At 46.8% G+C, this 18,164-nt stretch overlaps 1 protein-coding gene across 1 annotated transcript in view; it reads right to left on the reverse strand.

The window, feature by feature from the left end:
• LOC142803214 (putative ATP-dependent DNA helicase HFM1) overlaps window positions 1-18,164 on the reverse strand; it is a 1,032,948-nt gene that overhangs the window by 334,963 nt on the left and 679,821 nt on the right. The window contains exon 18 of the mRNA XM_075888308.1: window positions 11,310-11,393. Within this exon, the coding sequence (XP_075744423.1) occupies window positions 11,310-11,393 (84 nt within the window). The remainder of the gene's footprint in view (window positions 1-11,309; window positions 11,394-18,164) is intronic.

Consider the following 18,164-nt stretch of genomic DNA (forward strand, 5'->3'; position numbering starts at 1 on the left):
AAAGTTGTGGATCTCAACTCACACACCTACAACCTAGGCCCGTGCGGCACCCCGCAAGAGTCGGTGCTCTCACTGTTTCTTTTCAATTTAGCCCTCAGACAACTTTCGCAAAAGCTGAAACACATCGAAGGCGTAGAACACGTGCTCTACGCCGACGATATTACTATTTGGCGCACAGTATGGAGCGATGGACAAATAGAAGCGAGTCTTCAGGAAGCAGTCACTGCAGTACAAACATTTTTAAAGCCCACGGGCCTCAGGCTATCGGCATCTAAGTCCGAGTTGCTGCTTCTGCCACCATAGTACGGCCGCACCAAAGCCGAACCTACCATACACCTCTCCACAATGGATGGCTTGGTTATCTAGATAGTGTCGTCGGTTCGAATTCTGGGCGTTACCCTACAGGAGAATGGCAAAAACGAATTAACCATCACACATCTCACCAAAAAAGCTGGGGCAGTCATTCACCTCGCCCGACGCGTCACTAATAGACACGCAGGCCTCACAGAAGAGAGATTACTTCGCATCTTTCATGCGTTCTTAATGTGCCCTCGTTCACTACGTTGCCTGCGCTCACCCATGGAGCAAAGGCGATGAAACTAAAGTAGACAACCTCATCCGAAAATGCACAAAACGAGTACTTGGTCCACCCATGTTCACAAGCACGCAGCGCCTGCTAGCCCTTGGGGCACATAACACGTTCCAAGAAATCACCGAAGCCCAAAGAATGTCCAAACTCATACGCCTGTCTTCGACAGCTGCAGGTCAGGAACTTTTCTCACACATAGGTCTTCCCATGCCAACTCAAGTCAACGAACCAGAGCCGTTACCGCAACACCTTCACGCTAAAATCACAGTGCTACCCTTCCCCAGGAACATGCGCCCGGTGCACAACCAGACTCGAAGAAGGGCACGAGCTCAAGCCTTACTAAAAGCGGCCAACCTACACGCGACAGACGTGGTTTTCGTATACGCCGCTAAATACGTAGACAAACCCTACTTTGCAGCTGCGGCGGTCGCCCCAGACGGAAAAGCCCTTATTGCTCTTACCGTAAAAACACAGAAAGCCTGCAAGGCTGAACAAGTGGCCATTGCCCTTGCTCTAGCACTCCCTCAGCGCGACACAATATTTACCGACTCTAAACCCGCTGCACTGGCATACCGCCGCGGTACACTTTGCCAGGCGGCATTAAGAGTTCTAGGACCTGTTCGAATAACTGTAGACAAGCACATCCACTGGTTCCCGCGTCATGAAGGGATCAACGTTCAACCAGGGGTCCCCAACGGTAATTAGCTGGCCCATAACCTCGCGCGTGATCTTACGTGCCTTAGTTGGTCGCCGTCCGGCTCACTGGCCGGGGACACCAACACGCACCGGGAGCCACTCCTATTATATCACGAAATTTGCTCGCACTATAACTTATTTAGAAAGGAATTCCCCTCACCTCACTCAGCACTAAATAAAGCACAACAATTAACGCTTCAATTGCTGCAAACCCACAGATACCCTAGCCCCCATATCTGCAGCAAATACCTACCAGATATAAGGCCAGAATGCAACAAATGCCAAAATTCAAGGTGCGATTTAATTCACATGCTATGGCAGCGTCCCGTGCTTCGGGTCCCTTGCCACCGAGGACGACTGGATCAACCACCTCAGGAGCCCCGACAGGGCCCTTCAACACCAGGCCGTCCAGAAGGTCCAAAAGGTGGCTGGCGAGCTCCGACTCCCAGTCCCCACATGGGCGGAGCCACCGGGCTGGCCCCCGTGAGGGGTGCCCAGTCCCCTTCAGGACCTTTAATAAAGTTAATTCTCTCTCTCTCTCTTCTCAGCGCGGTCTTGTCCACGGACGAAGTGTCTTCGGAATTTCTTGTGGTTCCGCCATCACATTGGCTGGAGCTATTGCAAGGGACGTCAGTAAGTGTGTTCGCGGATTTGATAGCATACATTTTCCCCAGCGACATTGGACGTTGCCCCACCGTGGTGGTCTAGTGGCTAAGGTACTCGGCTGCTGACCCGAAGGTCGCGGGTTCAAATCCCGGCTGCGGCGGCTACATTTCCGATGGAGGCGGAAATGTTGTAGGCCCGTGTGCTCAGATTTGGGTGCACGTAAAAGAACCCCAGGTGGTCGAAATTTCCGGAGTCCTCCACTACGGCGTCTCTCATAATCATATAGTGGTTTTGGGACGTTAAACCCCACATATCAATCAATCAACATTGGACGTTAAGCGACCGCACAAACCATCCGACGAAGGGCGGCGCGACCCGACACTCAGTTATATATAGCGAGCGCAGGCCCCGGCCTGCGCATGCGCGTGTTAGCATACAGCTGGCGCACGTAAAACTAAAGGTTGCGTGGCGCGCGTAGGGGAGATGCGAGCGCAGAGCGCGCTGTGTTGAGAGGAGGAAAGGATGCGCCGATAGCTGGCGGAGGAGGATGGGAGGCTGCGGATGGCGACGGCGCTTGACTTGCCCATAGTATAACACGCTCCGCATGTAGAAGAACTGAAGACAGCGACGAAACACGTTGTATTCCTTTGGCCGTCGTCATCAGTTCTTTCTCGTCCCGCCACGGGGGTCTAGTAGCTAAGGCACTCTGCTTCTGACCCGTAGGTCATGGGATTGAATCTAGGCTGCAGCGGCTGGATTTTCGATAGAGGCGGAAACGCTGTAAGACCGTGTGCTCATATTTGGGTGCACAATAAAGAATCCCTGGTGGTCTAAATTTTCAAAACCCTCCAATACAATGTCTCTCATAATCATATGGTGGTTGGGGACGTTAAACGCATCATATCAATCAATCAGTTCTTTTTCGTAAAATTAGTGTAAAAAACGTAGAAACATTTGCTTCCAGGCTAACGCACCAAAATTTGAACATTTTCTTTGCCGTAAAGATGCGTTTTCGACACCTAAAGTACTGCATCGTGATGGCATCTACGATTATCCCGTTGTTCTTTTTTTTTTACAATAACGGATAATTAGGCTAAGTTGTGGGAATTCATTTAAAAGCAGGTAGCGAGAAGCAACAACGACCCAAGCAAGGAAGTAGACGAGACGAGTACTAACTTCAAACTAAATTTATCCTCAAAATTTCTGCCTATTAATCAAATATCAAAACAGGACACTGTCACCAAAGAACTACTGATACAACAATTCATGCCGTGATGTCAAAAGTTCTTGAGCAGCTTCTGTAACTAAAGTGGTGCGCGCGAAAACGCAGCGCACCATTATATAAACTGTATATATATATATATATATATATATATTGAAATAACTTGAAGATAGCACATAAGAAAAGGATCGTATTTACTAACGTTTCGGCCGTGGCACGGCCTTCGTCAGAGTAAATATATATATATATATATATATATATATATATATATATAGTATATATACTATATATATATATATATATATATATATATATATATATATATAAACACATTATATAAACTCGAGAAAGACGAAAAATGGCACACATTCTTAGATTCGCGATGTCCTTTCAGGCGACGAAGAAAGGAAAGCTAATCCACAAGTTTGCAGACTAAGAGGGGTCGCTAAAACATACAGGATTGTTCTTATAAACTTTCCCAATCTCTCTCAAAACCTTGTTCTGGTGCCGGTGCAACACCGTTGAGTCAGTAAAAAGTAATCCACAATGGCACTGCCAACAGTGCATCGCAAGACGTATGATGAACATTGGAAACAGCTAAAACGCTCTCTGGACCTCATGTTCAAGCATCTGCTAGTCTGAGCAATGTACTTACTTCCGCATCAACAAGAAGTGCAACACATGCGGCATTACCGGCGCAAGACACAATGCGCGTACAATGTCTAATGTTATACGCATAGCCTTTCTTTGGTGCTTTTAACTGCTAACGAGCCTCTGCAGCGTTAGAAATTTTGAGCTCACCTTTTTGTCGCGGTAAAACCAATCTAAACGTCATGATCCGATACCATCTTTGTGACGCATTCAGAAAGCCTAATGAGAATAAATTTCAACGTTCGCATCGTGCAAATGTTCCTCGCTTGTGTGGTAGTTTTCTTGCGCTATCTTCTTTAGCACCTTATTTTATCAATAACCTTTGTAAGCACTAAAAGCACGTACGTAAGGTGAGCAAAAACACAGTACAAGCGATTAACCTTTGTCGTTCGCTCCTCTTACGTACGTGCCTTTAGCGCTTACAAAAGGTATGAATCAGTACCAACTAAGCCAAAGCCAGTGCCTTTTAGCAAGCTTATTTTCTAGGCAACAATAAGGCTTACTCTTATTGACACATGGCTGCTAGAAAAAAAAGAAGAAAGCGCAGGAAGTGTCGCAAAACTCACGCAAACCTAGGCACAAACGAAGCTCATTGGTCTTCAGGTCCTTGTGCTGCAACTGCTGAATCACGATGCCGGCGCTGATTGCATCCAACGTGCTTGCTCGAACAAGTGTGAGTCAACAGACGTCGATAGGTGGATGCGCAATAAGTGCGGAGTGTGCCACTGCGATTGTGAGGAAATCACTGTGCCTGACCCAAGGTGCAAGCACACTTGTGCGCGTGCAAAAAGTACCTGATTAAAACCATACTTGCTTACTTTAAATGTATTTTCTTACAGCGGTCGGTTAATACCCTATACAAATAACTCTGTAATTGCAGAAACGTGATAGATCACTTTCCTCACATATTTTTGTTACAGCAACATAATGCCAAGAGTATACTCTAACTGCAAAAACCTACTGTGACTTCAGTCAGAGAAATTACGGGAGGCATGTATGAAGGCTTGGAGGCCTATATAATATGGTTTTTGCTAGTGTTACAGGAATGTTTCTTCGAAGTTTTTGTCACCTAAGCCTTCGCGTTCCCTCATTAAGAAGTCAGCTGCTACGCTAAACACTCACTTCAGGGCATGTTAGGAACACCTTGCGGACTAGCTTGTGGTCTATAGGGCAGTACTTCAATGGTAGTGTGCATCCCTTCACTGATGATGCGTCGCTTCGGTGCTGCTGGCTCTCGCGTAAAGCAACGCTAAAAAAGTAATTAAGAATAGGCTCTGTATGGCCCCCTGTCTGACACAACTGTCTTTAAGGAGCACCTCCAAATACCTTAACAAGTATCTTTCTAATAAGCCCCCGACGCCTGGCGGTAGATGGATAGGTTCACATATCAAGCGCAGCGCGATATGTGACCGCGCGACTACAAGCGCAGCGGCGATGGTGGCGTACGCACGCTGAACAGCAAAGTGCGGCGGTGATTTCAAAAGAGTCTGCCGAATTGATCTGATCTGACGTCACGCTTTGGGTGAACTGAACTTCATCGCGCTCCTAGGAGCTACCGGGAAGTTGGGAATTACGACAGCAGTGATAGTGCCAGACGAACGCACAGTCCCAATTCTGTTTACCTTCGTTGTCCAGACGATTATCGCTGGACGTTTTTGTGCTACCGGATCAAACTGCATCGCAACAAACTGCTGCCACTACGGATCGGCGAGGCACGTAACCCTTACCGAGACACGAGACCTTACCACTGACGGAGCCTACACAAGGATCGACATCTGGCCAATGGACTCACTCGGGCAGCAGCGGTAGCGGTTGGCGTGGGTGGATCCCATCTAAACGCACGCCTGATATTCTTGCAGGTTAGTGGAAAGTGTCTGCAATATTATTTTGCATTCTAATTTATCACTCACCGCTTCCGCTGCTGCTGCTGTCCTGAAAACTGTTTAAATTGTCTTCACATGTGTATCATTTCCCTCGAGCAAAAATGACTGCAAAGGCTTGTTCCTTTCGTAAAACAGCGTTTAGTGATGATGGTGTCATCATGCGATGTTTGACTGCAGCGGTGACTTCCACATCGGGAAATGTAGCGGTATCACAGCTAGGTCGTTTAAGACGATGGAAGATGCGACTAAAAAGTCACCTTGATGTCCTACATGTGTGTGTGCCCCGCCGCGGTGGTCTAGTGGCTAAGGTACTCGGCTGCTGACCCGCAGGTCGCGGGTTCGAATCCCGGCTGTAGCGGCTGCATTTCCAATGAAGGCGGAAATGGTGTAGGCCCGTGTGCTCAGATTTTGGCGCACGTTAAAGAACCCCAGGTGGTCGAAATTTCCGGAGCCCTCCACTACGGCGTCTCTCATAATCATATGGTGGTTTTGGGACGTTAAACCCCACATATCAATCAATCATGTCCTACATGTAAGATTGCTCAAGGGAACACTGACACAGCAGGCCAATCTGTGAACCTTCAAACCGAGCTTGCTGAAATAAACAAAAAGCTGTCGCAAATGCAAGCGCTGGAAACAAAGTTAGATAAACTGATGTGCTTGCAAAAAACTGTGCAGAGCATCGAAAGGTCAGTGCAGCATTTGTCTGATACCTACGATTACCTTAAAGATGCTGTAAATCGGCTGGAACAAGGTATCGGTGAATTACGCTGCCGAATAGAGGCTGTTGAACAGTCGCAAGACGTCACAGTGCTTTCAAAATTAAAAGAACAAATGGACACTCTAGAACAGTACAGCCGCAGACAGAACATGAAAATTCATGGTCTGGCTCAACGAGAAGGAGAGAACCTGCTAACAGAAATAAATAATATTGCCGCGCAGTTTGACCTGCCGTCACTATCTGAAAAAGGTATTGACGGAATGCACCGTCTGCGTGCGAAAGAAGGTAGGGACCCTGTCGTTCTTGTGCGCTTTGCCACAAGAACATTAAAAGCTGCGTGGTTCGAGAAGAAAAATCTCGAGAGCAAAACACAAGGTATTGAATTCTTTGATAACCTGACTTCTACAAACAAGCGGTTACTATGGCTTGCGAAAAACTGGGCAAGGGAACTGAACTATCAATTCGTTTGGAGTTCACAGGGAACTATCTTTGTGCGCAAGCAGCCGAATGCTTGCGCAATAAGGCTGGCCACGGAAAGTGACTTAGAAAAAATTGTTTAATATTATAAAACGCCGCCATCTTCCACAAATATGGAATCCTATCACAGTGCTGCATCTTTTAACAACTTGGTAGCGAAGAATAGCTGTTTTTGTGACAAAGGGCTTACACTGTTCCATGTGAATACGCAAAGTTTAAGAAATAAGCAAGTTGACATGGAGACATACCTATCGACACTAAAATGTTGCTTTAACTTCCTAGCTTTTTCAGAGACGTTGTACGCGGCTGAGCATGACGTCATACATTTCTCGCGTTATAAGCACATTTCAGTTTATCGTTCCAGAAAACGAGGCGGTGGCGTTTCTCTGTATACTCGCGAATGCCAGGGTTGCGAAATCTTGCCTGAATTTACGTGTGTGACCGATGATTTTGAATGCGTTGCTGTAGTTTGTAGAAACATTCTGAAATTGTTGCTGTCTACCGCCCACCGCAAGGTGCGCTAACAGAATTACTTCATTATAAGGACTCAGTGCTTGAACTTGCTAACATGAAGAAATTCCATTCGATTATTGTTGGCGATTTAAATGTTGACTTACTTTCAAAAATATTGAAAGTATCACTTATAGAAACTATGTTGACAAATAGTTGTGAAAACCATATGTGAAAACCATATGTTGTGAAAACCATATGTGAAAACCAACTTCCTACGCGGATAACCCCGAGTTCAAAAACATTGATTTATATTTTACTTCTTTCACAAAGGCGAAACATGTTCTGAAGTGCTAAGCTCCAGCATAAGTGACCATTTGCCGATATTTGCTCCGTTACCATTGTCTATGCGCATTGATAGAAATCACAACTTCAAGCGTGTTATAAATAGTCGAAGTATACAGCTATTTCAAACGTTACTTTCCAATGCAGATTGGTCTGATGTTTATGCTGAAGGAAATCCCACAACATAGTATGATCTATTTGTGTCCAAAGTGAAAGAAAGGTACAATGTAGCATTTCCTTTCTCCCCTGTTTTCAGGCCTAAAAGAGCTAGAAAGGAATGGGTAAATCATGAACTATATAAACGGATTCAACACTGAGACAAATTATTCAGTCACTTCTTAAAGACAAGAGACCCCCAAATATTAAAAGAATTCAAACAAGTCCGGAACAAACTCAACAGTGATCTGAAGAGAGCAAAATCTGAATACTACACGCGTAAATTTGAAACTTCCATGAGTGATGGTCGTAGAATGTAGAACATATACCGCGAGCTAATAGGTTCCTGTTCGCAAAATGTGCCGTCAGAGATTGTTGTAAATGATGTTAAGTACTGCGGTGATGATGCAGCTCATCTCTTTAATAATTATTTTAACAATTCTGGTACTCCAACCTCTATATTTGGTTTTTCTCAAAATCGAAATTATAAAAGTTACATTGGTAATCGTGTCAGCGAGACAATATTTCTCACGCCTACATCTGAAAGTGAGATTCTTTCCATTTTTAATTCCTTGAGTAACAAGTCAGCCGCTGGAGAGGTTGGCATCAAAGCTCAACCTGTTAAAGCAGTTGCTCACATAATATGCGGTCCATTGGAACATATTTGCAACAGTATACTCTCCACTGGTATTTTTTCTGAAAAAAATGAAGCTAGCTCGTGTTGCAGTAATCTTTAAGGGTGAGAATCACAATGACTTAAACAACTACAGACCGATTTCGGTACTCCCATTATTTTCAAAAATAGCTGAGCGTATTATATATAAGTGCCTTAACAGCTTTCTGCTGGATAAAGGTATTATTTCGGATAAACAATATGGCTTTCAAAAGAATAAGTCAGCCGAAATGGCATTATTAGGAATCATAAATACAATTATAAGTAATATTGAAGGAAAAAACTCACCATTGGTATATTTTTAGATTTTCCAAAGGCCTTCGATTATATAAAACATGAAATATTGCTTAACAAGCTCCACCTATATGGCATTCGCGGCACAGCCTTAGAACGTATGAATAGTTACCTTGATTCTCGATCGCAGTATACTTCCCTGCAGGTTTACAGTTCAGACAAAAGCTCGAATAAATATGGGGTACCACAAGGTTCAATTTTACGGCCATTATTGTTTATCGCGTATATAAATGATATAGTAAATATTCCACTCACAGATTAAATGATCATGCACGCGGATGACAGTTATGTGTTTTTTTTTGGTGCTGACCTTTAGGAACTAGAAGTTACTGCCAATTCTCGGTTAAAAGAACCTCACCAATGGCTATATGTAAATCAGCTTAACCTAAACGCGAAGAAAACAAAGTTTACGGTTTTTGTTCTAAGAATAAAGAAATAAGCTACGATGTAAAATTTTCTATACTGTGAATCGTAACTAGAGCATGTCACAAGCCATTCTTTTCTAGGTGTTATATTTCATAAAAATATAAACTGGTCAGAGCACATAAATAAGGTCCGCACCAAGGTAGCACGCTCTGTTGGTCTACTACGACGAATACGATGCTATCTGTCTGTCAAGTTCGTCAGACAACTGTACTTTTCACTTTTACATGCGCATCTTAGCTATGGCTTATTAGTATGGGGAACGGAAACAAAACCGATATAGAAAAACTAGCAGTACTACAGCGTCGAGCTGTTCGTTTGCTTAACTCTTCAAATCAATACATGGGGTCTTTTAAATTATTGATTCGCTACAAAATCCTTGACATTAGAAACTCTTACAGATCAAAGATTTGCATTCGGCTGTTTGAAGAAGTTTCCAGCAACTTTGAGACATTTTCAAACCGGTACCTCAGTCGAGACACAGGGTACAGTGTACGCCACACATCAATAGTAATGAAGAAGGCCAGGACAAACTATGGTATGCAAACAATTGAGTATGAAACTATGTCTTTATGTAATATGTATACTGATGTTGTTAAAATAGCCAGAAGTTGTAAGACAATTCGTGAGTTTAAACAGTCAATAATGAACATGTTTCTTGCTTCGGAATTGGATGTGTTGTGTAAATTTTATTATCTTTGGTTACTGTGTTAGCATTGGTACTAAGTGTTACTGTAAGTAAACATTACTGGTCACTGCATTGTTATGATCTTGTTGCTTAGTGATTATGTTCTTGCTGTTACTATATCATTACGTTAATTACGTTCTTACTGTAATTAGCGATCATGATCTTACTGTACTAGTGATTATGTTCATGTTGACTTATTGTGTTCTAGGGAAATTGCAACTTTCGAATCCGCTGTCTCTGCTGCCCCAGCGAGTTACGGCCTAGTCAGGGGGTTAAGTCCTCCTTTTGCCTTACCTCGCGGGCAAACCCTGTATGTGTTTGCCCAAAAATAAAAACACCTAAAACCTAAACCTATACTGCATAAGCATGAATAGATGGGATCTCGTGGCTTCCGCCGTTGTGCAGCCCTTCACTTGCTATAGTAAGTGTGTCCTCACTCAGTAACGTATGCTGTCGGGCTACTTGGTGTGTAACTGTGCAGAACATCGTTGGCGCAATTTTAAAAGACGAAAGGTGAGAACGATGTTCTGCACAGTGTCCTCACTCCCTTCTCGTGACCGTGTTTACATGCCCTGTCACTTTACTCCTAGGGAAGGCATCGAGCATTGTACGAAATCTGTGCGCCCATGGCGTTGATCTTGAGCGGAAGAATGTTTTTTTTTTGCCCGAGTGTTTTTGTGAGGCCACTATTCAATCATGTCACACATGTCGTTACGTTAAGCACATGGCTTTTTGTCACACCTGCGATGTTTCTGAACATTTCTGCGGATAGCCTGTTACCGAAAGAGGAAGTAAAAACCGACGTTCGTGTGAAACAACGCAATATCGTGAAGTGGTTGTGACGGTGATAAAAGTTGCAGCAGGACTGGCAGATACGCCACTCTTTATTTGAGCGAACGTCTGCCCTCAAAACGAATTGATGAAGTACATGCAATACTAGCAGTACATTGATAGCGGCACGCATTTTTGTCGCTAAGGGGCGTCGGCTTTTACATACATCATCGAAGATTCTACGCCTATCGCTGGTGACTGCGATAGTTCCAGAATGTACTAAACTGTTCGCGTTGCATCTACCAGGACACGCGTAATCATTAGGGATGTTAGACACTGCTTGTTACGCCAAAATAGAAGCGCGCGAGGCAACATGCTGGCCAAGGTGAATGACGCAAAGCGACGTCTTCAAACTGATTTTCTACACATACGAGGTGACTCATTCAGAAGCAGCACACTTAATAAAGGGCCCATATTTGCGACGCATTTTAAGGGCTTTCTTTTCACAATTTTTTCTGTTGTCGTGGTGTGGTTGCACACTAACATATATGAAGTGCTCAGACATTTAGCTAAGCTATATATGTCATCATTCGAAATGTGTGCCTTCATACACGTACGATGTATGCCGTGCCTGCACGTAAAAACCACACGTGAAGAAGCTTACCTGCATAATGTCCAGCTCGTAGTTTGGAATGCGCCTGGCTGCAAGAACCACGCGTGATCCGAAAGGCGGTCGACGGTTCAATACCTGCAGAAAAAAACAATGGTAGACCACGCACGCTGCTAAAGCCGACGTTTCCACTGGTGACTACTTTGGGCCCGATTCGCTACTTCACAAACCTTTCTGCTAGGGAATTTTTCCAATACTTTCAAATACTATACAGTACTAAAGATTTTCTGTAGTGTCCGCTGATGATCTTGGCAACTTCCATCAAAAGGATGTGGCCCAGGCAGCGAGCTGCGCGCTTCATATACGGAGCGGTGGAATGTCGGCACACGCAAGGCTGTCAAGCATGTTATGCGGCCCGCCATATATGCTGTTACTACGCGCAACTTTGTAATGCTCAGCCAATGTTCTGCTGTAAGCTTGACAAAGGCACAGGTCCCCAGAAAGATAAAGTTGGACTGTTGAACCCCAGTTCCCCACTTCAAGTTGGACTGGTTATATTGTCACGGGGTTGTGACGTGGCCGAGGACAGGAGACTATGTTCGAATTTCACTGTTCATTTGGGCGAACCTCTGTTCGGTTAACGGAAAGTACGATTACAGTAGCAGGTTTGCACAGATAGCAATGAAAGGAACATCGGCCGTCGATCAACTACTGAAAAGTAACGAAGTGCGTCGGCATTTATACTCTTGCCATCGAAAGCCCCGCCACGGTGGTCTAGTGGCTAAGGTACTCGGCTGCTGACCCGCAGGTCGCGGGATCAAATCCAGGCTGTGGCGGCTGCATTTCCGATGGAGGCGGAAATTTTGTAGGCCCGTGTACTCAGACCTGGGTGCACGTTAAAGAAACCCAGGTGGTCGAAATTTCCAGAGCCCTCCACTACGGCGTCTCTCATAATCATATGCTGGTTTTTGAGCGTTAAACCCCACAAATCAATCAATCATCTTGCCATCGAATGTTCTAGCGTTACCGCTGGCGGTGACGAGTGTTCCCGAATAATCTGTACAGTTCGCGGAGTTGGCGTGACTTTATCGAAATGATCTACTACAGTCCCGAAGCTTCTCGAAAACTGCCAGCGCGGTTTGTGCTGAGAATCGTGTAGTGTATTGGGGCGATAACTAAGCTTGAGGAATGGAACATGGCATTGCGCCCCTGTGAAAAAGGCATCATCCCGATACTTTAACTACAGATGAAGGTAAAACAATTATGCAACAGAGTACAATGAATAATTTACGATACAGAAATAATACAAAAAACATTGTTTTAGTTAACGCGCATAAAATGGCTTGAGTCGCGCGACATGGATGACTTCAGGTCATGATTGGCGTCGTTGAGAGTTCGTGATGCCGTTGGAGACAACCTCGTAATCAAGTGGGCCGAGACGTCGAACCACCCTGTACGGTCTGAAGTACCGTCGCAGATGCTTTTCACTGAGTCCACGTCGGCATATCAGCGTCCACACCCAAACACGTTCACCGGGTTGGTATTCCACGAGGCGTCGTCGAATATTATAACGGCGGCTGTCAGTCATCTGTTGATTCTTGATACGGAGACGCGCGAGTTGTCAGCCTTCTTCGGCGCGTTGAAGGCACTCACTCACATTGAGGTTTTATTTGTCGGTGACATTACGTAACATCGCATCGAGCGTCGTTGCAGGGCTCCTTCCATAGACCAATTTGTATGGTGATATCTGCGTCGTCTCCTGAACCGCCGTGTTGTATGCGAAGGCTACGAACGAAAGAATGGCGTCCCACGTCTTGTGTTCGACATCGACGTACATTACCACCATGTCGGTGATCGTCTTTGTTTAGCCGCTCGGTGAGGCCGTTGGTCTGTGGGGGGTACGCTGTCGTCTAGGAGTGGTTTGTTTGGCTGTATGCCAAGATTGCTTGACTTAGGTCAGCAGTAAATGTCGTTCCTCTGTCGGTGATGAGGACCTCCGGGGCCCCGTGACGTAGGACGATATTTTCGATGAAGAATTCAGCTACCTCGGATGCAATGCCTTTGACAGGGCTTTTGTCTTAGTGTAGCGGGTGAGGTAGCCGGTAGCTACCACGACCCACTTGTTTCCGAGAGCCGACGTCGGGAACGGCCCTAATAGGTCAATACCCATCTTCTGGAACGGTCGGCGAGGTGGTTCGATTGGCTGCAGAAGTCCCGCTGGCCTTGTCGGCAGTGTCCTGCGTCGCTGACAGTCCCGGCATGTCTTCACATAACGAGTGGCGTCGGTGGTAAGATATGGCCAGTAGTACCTTTCTTGTATCCTCGCGAGCGTGCGGAAAACACCGAGGTGCCCTGCTGTTGGATCGTCATGCAGGGCCTGCAGAAGTTCTGGCCGCATTGCTGAAGGCACCACAAGGAGGTACTTGGCTCGAATTGTCGAAAAGTTTTTCTTTTGAAGAAAACCGTTTAGCAAGAAGGACGACGCAAGGGTGCGCTTGAATACCTTCGGGACTTCGGTAGTCCGGCCTTCGAGGTATTCTATTAGGGCCCCAAGTTCCGGGTCGGCCCACTGTTGGTCAGCGAAGTAAACGGCAGTTATCGTTCCCAAGAAGTAGTCGTCGTCCGGGTCGTCGGGCGGTGGTTGTTTGACAGGCGCACGAGAAAGACAGTCGGCGTTGGAGTGTTTATTGCCTGACTTGTAAACGACGGTAATGACATTCTTGACGTCTCAGGCTCCATCGTTTGTAGGGTCCTTCATTGTGGCTAGCCAACACAAGGCATGGTGGTCGCTCACAACTTTGAAGGGCCTGCGGTAGAGGAAAGGGCGAATCTTCGACGTAGCCATGATAACGGCGAGGCACTCCTTTTCTGCTGTAGAATAATTGGCTTCTGCTTTGGATAGCGATCGGCTGGCGTAAGCAATAACGTTTTCAAGTCTGTCAGCCCTCTGCACAAGAATGGCTCCGAGACCTACTCTGCTTGCATCAGTGTGTATTTCTGTCTCGGCGAATTCGTCGAAATGGGCAAGTAACGGAGGTGTCTGCAGTCGATGTTTACCTCCTGGAAACCATGTTCCTGCGGCATTTCCCATTTGAACTCTACGTCGGCCTTGGTAAGGTTAGTGAGTGGATCGGCGATGCGGGCGAAGTTTTTCACGAACCGCCAGTAGTAGGCGCACAGGCCCAGAAATCGGAGCACCGCCTTCTTGTCAGTGGGCGGCGGGAAGTCGGAGATGGCGGCTGTTTTCGGTGGATCGGGACAAACTCCAGATTTCTGATCACGTGCCCCAGAAACAAGAGCTCCTGGTACGCAAATCTGCACTTTTCTGGCTTCAGAGTGAGCCCGGACGTTTCGATGACTTGAAGTACAGCTTCAAAGCACCAAAAATCCTCGTCGAAACTCGAGTAAAACATGACGACGTCGTCCAAGTACACAAGGCAAGTCTACCACTTCAATCCTGCAAGTACCGTATCCATAACGCGTTGAAAATTTGCAGGCGCTGAGCACAGACTGAAGGGCATCACCTTAATTTCAAAGAGGCCGTCCGATGTTATAAACGCCGTCTTCTCTCGGTCTCTTTCGTCGACTTCGATTTGCCAATAGCCAGTCTTGAGGTCCATTGACCAAATATACTTGGCGTTATGGAGCCGATGAAGTGCATCCTGTAATTGTGGGAGACGATACACGTTCTTTCTTGTGATTTTGTTCAGGCGGCGATGATCAGCGCAGAAACGTACCGTCCCATTCTTTTTCTTTACTAACACCACTAGAGGCACCCATGGACTCTTGGAAGGCTGGATGATATCATTCCGCAGCATTTCATCGATTTGTCTCTTCATGGCCTCGCATTCTCGCGTCGAAACTCTGTACGGAGTCTGGCGGAGCAGTCTGGCATTTTCTTCGGTTATGATGCGATGTTTCGTGATTGGGGTCTGCCGAATTTTCGATGACGACGAAAAGCAATCTTCGTATTGCAGAAGCACTGCCTTGAGCTGTTCTTGCTTATGATTCGGAAATCTAGGATTGACGTCAAAAGCTTTGGTTGGGGCTTGGTTCCTCTGAGCAGGTTCCACAGAATCGGCAAGGGCGAAAGAACTGGTGGCTTCCACATTTTCTTCGATGTATGCGACCGTCGTTCCTTTGTTCACATGTTTGTACTCATTGCTGAAATTTGTGAGCATAACCGTTGCTTTGCCTCCCCGCTGCTCTGCAATTCCTTTTGCGACGCAAATATTTCGCGTGACCAACATATGCTGACTGCCTCCAACGACGCCTTCCAAGAAGGTAATTAGGAGCGCCGACTGAAATAATTACGCTGAAGCGAGGCGGTATGGTGACTTGTTCTTCCAGGACATTCAAGGCATCGTTTCCTGACGGCGTGCGTGGCGGTAGTGTTTCTTCTGTGGATAACGTTATCGATTTTGTTCTTAGGTTAATGACAGCACCGTGGAGGCATAAGAAGTCCATGCCAAGGATGACATCTCTCGAGCAACGCTGTAAACTACGAAGACTGCAGGATAAATACGGCCGTTAATGGTTACTCTCGCTGTGCAGATTCCTGCAGGCGTTACGAGATGACCTCTGGCTGTGCGGATTTGAGGGCCTTCCCAAGCTGTCCTAACTTTCTTCAACTTCCCGGCGAACGACCCACTGATGACGGAATAGTCAGCTCCAGTATCGACGAGAGCGGTCACACTGTGGCCGTCGATAAGAACGTCGAGGTCGCTAGTTCGCTGTCCTGCATTACAGTTAGGGCGTGGCGTCGGGTCACGACTGCGTCGGCTTGTTCTGCTGCTTCCATGTTGCGTCGTCCGGCAACCTTCGGTAAGTGAGCTTTTGCCGTCAGGGCTTTGCCTGGTTGGCGTGGTGTTCGGAAAGCTCAGTCGCGGCGTCGTCGTCATCGGAGGATCTTCGGTAGTTCATCGCACAGCAACTGCACCTACATCGGTTGCTGCCCTTAGTTTCCCGGATACGGGCTTGGAGACTGGCTCGCGTTGGGCCAGAGTACTGCCGGTGGTGTGGTGACATGTGGCGGCTGTGCGACGGCGAACGGCAAGGACTTCGTGGTGTCAACCGAGTTCCTGTCAGGTAGTCGGGAATGTCGCGTGGCCGTTCGCCTGGGTGCGGACGTGGTGCATTGACGGCGAAGCCACGCAGTCTCATCTGTCGGTACTGGCAACGGCGGTATGTGTGCCCGGCCAAGCCGCAGTGGTAGCAGAGCGGGTGGTTGTCAAGTGCACGTCAAACGTCCGTTTTCCTCAGCACACTGCACTGGCCCGCTGGCGAACGGTAGGACGTCGGTGGGGGTGGTGGCTTTGCAGGAGTCTGGCGACGAAAGTGCAATGGGGCGGCAATTTAGCGTGGACGGGGAGGAGCATGGTGGCGCGCTGGAGAGGCGTAGCTCATAGCTTCCGGCTCGGGCAGCGGTGCTTCGTGAATTCGAAGCGATTGCCGAACTTCTTCTCGCACAATGTCGGCGATTGAATACACATAAGGCTGCACCGAAGGCAACAGCTTGCGCAGCTCTTCCCGCACGATCATTTGGATCGTTTCACTTAGGTCTTCGAAGTTACTGGCTTGAATAGCAGCGCATTCTGGAGTCAGGCGACGACTATACTGTCTGGTGCTCATGTCCAGGGTCTTTTCAATAGTGGTCACTCCGGATACAAACTCTTGGACGGTGTTCGGTGGATTCCTTATTAGCCCTGCGAAGAGCTCCTGTTTGACCCCTCGCATGAGGGAACAAACTTTATTCTCCACAAGCATGTCTGAGTCAGCGTGACGGAATAGGCGGGTCATCTCTTCTGTGAAAACGGCAACACTTTCATTTGGCAGCTGAACCCGGGTCTCTGGTAAAAGAGCGGCCGTCTCTTTGCGAGCGGCGCTCGCGAACGTTTGCAGGAATGCGCCGCAGAAAACATCCCACGTTCGGAGCGTGGACTCCCGATTCTCTAGCCAGGTCCAAATAGAAGAACACACGAAGGAGCTTTTTGTCATTGTCCCAGTGGTTGAGGGCGGCCACACGGTCGTGTGTTTCTAGCCAGGTCTCCGGGTCTTCGAACGATGACCCATAGGAAATTGGTGGTTCCCTGGATTGATGCATGACGATGGTAAGCTGGGACGCTACGGTTGTCATTGTCGCTGCAGTCGTGGTCATGGCCTTGGTCTTCCGCGCGTTGTCTTGTAGGAGCCCGTACCCGATGGTAGCCATTGCTGTCGGCGGCTAGTTTGCTGGTCTTGGTTGGCGTCGGTGTCTTCTCCGCGACGTGGGCTGGGTTCACGGCTTGACAGGAGCGTCCGGTACATGAACGAAGCAGCACCTCCACCAGATATCACCGGGTTGTGACGGGGCCGAAGACAGGGGACTTTATATAGGGATTTAACTGTTTATTTGTGTGAACCTTTGCCCGGTAATTGGAAAGTCCGATTAGTGTAGCAGTCTTGCACAGATAGCGTTTAAGAGAACTTTATTTCCGGATATAACTTATACAGCTTATATGCAGACATAAAAATGAACAATGGTGAACATTGCGTATGTACAATGCAAGCTGTTATATACAGCGAAAAAACTTATAGCGTATGCAGTGACGTACAATGCAAAAATTATACAACAAAGACAGGACATTCTTGACATCGAGATGATTAAACTTAGATAAACAGTAAGGCTAATGAACAAACTAGGGGAGGTCATTCACAGTGTAGCGTGACATTTTGCATTCACCTGTGAGGACAATTTGTTCTCGCACTCAAGAAAAATATTGCATAAAATGACATGTTTCTAAAGAAAAAAATACACACTGTAATGTCACAGTGGTACAAGCTCCAGCCCACCTCCTCAATAGGGGAGGAAAGGCATGGACACTGTTATTTTTTACGTTAATAAATCGCGTAGACCACCTTCGGAAGAAA

Source organism: Rhipicephalus microplus, chromosome 3 (assembly GCF_043290135.1).
Source record: "Rhipicephalus microplus isolate Deutch F79 chromosome 3, USDA_Rmic, whole genome shotgun sequence".
NCBI classification, from domain to species: Eukaryota; Metazoa; Arthropoda; class Arachnida; order Ixodida; family Ixodidae; genus Rhipicephalus; species Rhipicephalus microplus.